General features: G+C 32.0%; 1 protein-coding gene across 3 annotated transcripts in view; it reads right to left on the minus strand.

The window, feature by feature from the left end:
- The window catches only part of LOC119607536 (protein lap1), a 5,625-nt gene extending 2,623 nt beyond the window's left edge, over positions 1 to 3,002 (minus strand). The window contains exons 1-2 of one of the 3 annotated variants that reach the window (XM_037961494.1): positions 2,682 to 3,002; positions 1,791 to 2,472 (exon numbers count right to left, since the gene is read on the minus strand). In XM_037961494.1, coding sequence (XP_037817422.1) covers positions 1,791 to 2,121 — 331 coding nt within the window. In that variant the 5' untranslated portion in view covers positions 2,122 to 2,472; positions 2,682 to 3,002. The remainder of the gene's footprint in view (positions 1 to 1,790; positions 2,473 to 2,681) is intronic. The other 2 variants (XM_037961495.1, XM_037961496.1) reach the window with 2 other exon arrangements.
- Between the last annotated feature and the right edge of the window lie 2,420 nt (positions 3,003 to 5,422).

Consider the following 5,422-nt stretch of genomic DNA (forward strand, 5'->3'; position numbering starts at 1 on the left):
TGATAAAAAGAGCCCTTTGCTGGAGTAATACGAAGGGCAACTGTTATCCTTAGTACATCGAACGCCAACACATACCCAATCTTTGCATTATTAGCTCAAATCAGACATTTTATGAATCCACAGTCTTGCTCTGTAGTTTGTACCGCTCCTAGAAACTATGAGCGGTAAGAGAAACTTATCTTGAAAAATTATTTTTCACCGTGTTTCAATCTTTTAATTAAGCACCCCTTCCAGCTAATTTGGGTTTAAATCACAGGCACTACGTGGATCCCGAAGGAACCTCAACCAACTAACCAGCCAGGACAAGTTCTGCGGGCAACGGTCCACCCGCAGTACCAGATTATGTGGTGCTCTAGTACGACCCCATGTCAAATTATTCCAAGGAATGACCGAGGATATATTTGACATTTAACATCAACAGTTTATTATCCCCCGGGATTACAATATACCAAGATGAGGGTCTTTCATCAAGAAAACATGTCCCGGGTTAGGGGGTTCCGTACAATAGTATAGGCTTTACTACAATGTCGAAGAGCCATTTGTTATTCTTGGAATTTATACCCCAGGACTTCCCTATTACTCTTCTGGATGCATCCGATTCAAGAAATGCTATGATAGCTTCAAATTCAGGATCACTCCTAGATATTTTGCATTATCCAATAACTTTCACATTTGGGAGGGGAAGAGTGAAACTGTGTAGTTTGTATTTTCTGGTGAAGTTCCATTTTGGATGGATTTACACCAAGACTACTATTTGTACCCCCGGAACTAAGTGATTTGAGTACTGTTTTTATAATTTGCTATATAGTATTATACGCAATGACCCTTAAACTTATAGACCCAAGTTACATGAGAAGGGATTTCAATACAAGATTTTATAGTAGTGAATATGTTTCCGCAGCTAGTGATCATCGTGACATTAACTGCTCCCATTTCTGAGATAATGACCCTTTTGTTCAATAGTGTGGTTCATACCCAAACTAAAACGTTGTCAAAAGCCCCCTCTCCTAAGTAGTCGTAGAATTTACTAATAAGAACTGAACTGAGACCACTATTAGTTAGGTATTGGTTGATGAATGTAAGATCAAGCAGCCTAATGCATTCTTGAAAAAATATCTTGGTTTAAGTCATTTTTAGTTTATTTTTTTTTTTTTAGAATCGACGCGACGCGTGAGATTTATTTATATCTAGAAGATTCTTCTCAGTGTGACGTTGAACTTATAAGAATTTTTGTTGATTTATTTGTGCAACGTACTGTATTTATTTTTAAATTTATTAATATTTTTACTGAAATATGTATTTAGTATATTATTAATAATATATTATTAAACAAAATTATTGCAAAAACTGACTACAACAAAAATAAAGATGAAAACAAAAACAAAGAAATAAACAATAACAAACAAATGTCAAAGTACTGGGATAAAGAATGGTACACACAATAGTGGGAGGGGGTTAGTAATGGTACTTTGGAAATTTGTATTTGTAGAGAGAAGAATATTGTATCGTGGTGGGGTAATCAGGACTTTATATTTCTGCTAAATGGCAGATATCCTTTAGTTTAGGTCGTATTGCATGTTTAATGGCGGACGGTTAGTTTGCTATTGTAGACTGATATGAACGATTTTCAATATAGAACATTTTAAAAGAGAATATTTCAGAAATTTGCTTTATCTGCAGGGCCCCCTATCTTCGATTATCATTGGCTGATTTGGTTGGTTTTCAATATCGAATATTTTATGATAAACTGACGATTTCATAGACTTTAATCACACAAACATAATACTTACTACTTGGCAACTCGGTCAAATCATTTGAGCTGACATTCAGGTGTAACAATTTCGTCATATAACCCATTGATTCTGGTAACTCAGTTATTTGATTATTCGAAACATCGAGAAATTCAAGATTTTCCAACAGATACAATTCATCGGGCAGTGTAGTGATGTTATTACCGGCCAAGTGTATAAATTTCAAGGTGGTTAAGTTCAAAAACCATTTGGGTATGGCACAGATATAGTTTTCCTTAAGATAAACCTCTTCGAGATCTTCGTACAAATACAAGTCCATGGGAATGTCCCTGAAATTTAAATAGCTCCAGTGCAAACATTTTCTATTCATGTTTGGCGTTAAGCTAATTAAATGTTCAACTGAGATCAAATGTTTAAAAAATGTTGTAATTTTTTATTAAATTTAGAATAAAATTGCACAATTTGCTAAAAAGTTTTTGAAATTTTTTCAAAAATTATATCACAGCTATAGTATTTTTAACACAATTTTTTTTTTGTCTAATTGGCGATTTTCCTTATTCAGTTTAAATTTTCTTTTATTTTTCTCACAATAAAAAATAATTAGCACAAATTTTGTTTTTTTATTTTTTTAAATTTTGTCTTTGTTGCTCACAATTGTTCTTTAGTCGGTCATGATCAAAACGCGTATGTTGCATTTATGAAGAAAAGAAAATTCTGAAATCTGCCAAGACGAATAAAACATCAAAAAATAAAATCCAACAACCACAAAATATAACGAAATTAGAAACTTGAAATAATAAGAAAATAAAAAACTAATTGTTTATAGAAAAAAAAAAAAAAAATACGAAAACAATTTCACTTTTTTTTTGTTTTGTTTAAAAACAAATTTCTCGGTCAATTTCTATGAGGTAATACCAACTTATTGTTTACCAACAAATTTACAAAAATTTACACAAAGTTGTTGTTTTTTTTCACTGCAAAAATATCTTTACTTTTTGTTTTATAAACAAATGCACAAATTTTCACTACTGGTGGGCGCTATAAAAATTGATTTTCATTTTAACAGTTTTCGAACATTTAACAGTAAAATATTAACACTTAATTAAAGAAAACTTTGCATACTTTTAGGCTGCTTAAATAATTTATAGGAAATTTATTTGTTTTGCTTTTTATATGGTTAAATCCCTTCGCGTATTTGTGCTAATTTAATTCTATTTTTGATTTCTAACATTTCCCTTGCTAACGTTTAATATGTTTTTGTTTTTATCACGTTTTTCTTTAACCTTGACATTCACAATTTACTATTTTTATTGTGTGCTGCAGAAACTGCAATATGGTTACTTTACTGTAATCCTAGGTAATATTAATTCATTATGTTGTTTGTAATTAGAGTCAGAAATTAATGTCTTTTTTCCCAGGAGTTTGTCTTTGCTTAAAGCGACAGTTTGTCTTAGAAAAACATTAACAAATATCTATACCTTTAAGAAAAACCGTAAAAATAGAGACATTTTTTTTTTGTATAGAAAACTATAGCTAAAAGCAACACCTTTTCTATTTAGAATAACTATTGTAGGGCATTTAAAATTCGTTTAAGGGGAATTACACTACTATTTCTCTCTCCTTTGCTCTTTATTTGAATTTTCCTTGTGCATCAGGCTTGGAAAATGCAAATTTTTAACAAAAATAATACCTTTCGTAATACTGAAAATACTAGACTATAGAGTACTATAGACTAGACTATAGACTACTAGACTATAGACTAGACTATAGACTAGACTATAGACTAGACTATAGACTAGACTATAGACTAGACTATAGACTAGACTATAGACTAGACTATAGACTAGACTATAGACTAGACTATAGACTAGACTATAGACTAGACTATAGACTAGACTATAGACTAGACTATAGACTAGACTATAGACTAGACTATAGACTAGACTATAGACTAGACTATAGACTAGACTATAGACTAGACTATAGAGTAGACCATAGACTAGACTATTGACTAGACTATAGACTAGACTATAGACTAGACTATGGACTAGACCATAGACTAGACTATAGACTAGACTATAGAGTAGACCATAGACTAGACTATAGAATAGACTATAGACTAGACTATAGACTAGACTATAGACTAAACTATAGACTAGACTATAGACTAGACTATAGACTACTATAGACTAGACTATAGACTAGACTATAGACTAGACTATAGACTAGACTATAGACTAGACTATAGACTAGACTATAGACTAGACTATAGACTAGACTATAGACTAGACTATAGACTAGACTATAGACTAGACTATAGACTAGACTATAGACTAGACTATAGACTAGACTATAGACCAGACTATAGACTAGACTATAGACTAGACTATAGACTAGACTATAGACTAGACTATAGACTAGACTATAGACTAGACTATAGACTAGACTATAGACTAGACTAGACTAGACTATAGACTAGACTATAGACTAGACTATAGACTAGACTATAGACTAGACTATAGACTAGACTATAGACTAGACTATAGACTAGACTATAGACTAGACTATAGACTAGACTATAGACTAGACTATAGACTAGACTATAGACTAGACTATAGACTAGACTATAGACTAGACTATAGACTAGACTATAGACTAGACTATAGACTAGACTATAGACTAGACTATAGACTAGACTATAGACTAGACTATAGACTAGACTATAGACTAGACCATAGACTAGACTATAGACTAGACCATAGACTAGACTATAGACTAGACTATAGACTAGACTATAGACTAGACTATAGACTAGACTATAGACTAGACTATAGACTAGACTATAGACTAGACTATAGACTAGACCTATAGACTAGACTATAGACTAGACTATAGACTAGACTATAGACTAGACTATAGACTAGACTATAGACTAGACTATAGACTAGACTATAGACTAGACTATAGACTAGACTATAGACTAGACTATAGACTAGACTATAGACTAGACTATAGACTAGACTATAGACTAGACTATAGACTAGACTATAGACTAGACTATAGACTAGACTATAGACTAGACTATAGACTAGACTATAGACTAGACTATAGACTAGACTATAGACTAGACTATAGACTAGACTATAGACTAGACTATAGACTAGACTAGACTAGACTAGACTAGACTAAGACTAGACTATAGACTAGACTATAGACTAGACTATAGACTAGACTATAGACTAGACTATAGACTAGACTATAGACTAGACTATAGACTAGACTATAGACTAGACTATAGACTAGACTATAGACTAGACTATAGACTAGACTATAGACTAGACTATAGACTAGACTATAGACTAGACTATAGACTAGACTATAGACTAGACTATAGACTAGACTATAGACTAGACTATAGACTAGACTATAGACTAGACTATAGACTAGACTATAGACTAGACTATAGACTAGACTATAGACTAGACTATATACTAGACTATAGACTAGACTATAGACTAGACTATAGACTACTATAGACTAGACTATAGACTAGACTATAGACTAGACTATAGACTAGACTATAGACTAGACTATAGACTAGACTATAGACTAGACTATAGACTAGACTATAGACTAGACTATAGACTAGACTATAGACTAGACTATAGACT

This window comes from Lucilia sericata, unplaced genomic scaffold (assembly GCF_015586225.1).
Source record: "Lucilia sericata isolate MDLA Ls3-8-SP2 unplaced genomic scaffold, ASM1558622v1 Contig000702F_arrow, whole genome shotgun sequence".
NCBI lineage: Eukaryota > Metazoa > Arthropoda > Insecta > Diptera > Calliphoridae > Lucilia > Lucilia sericata.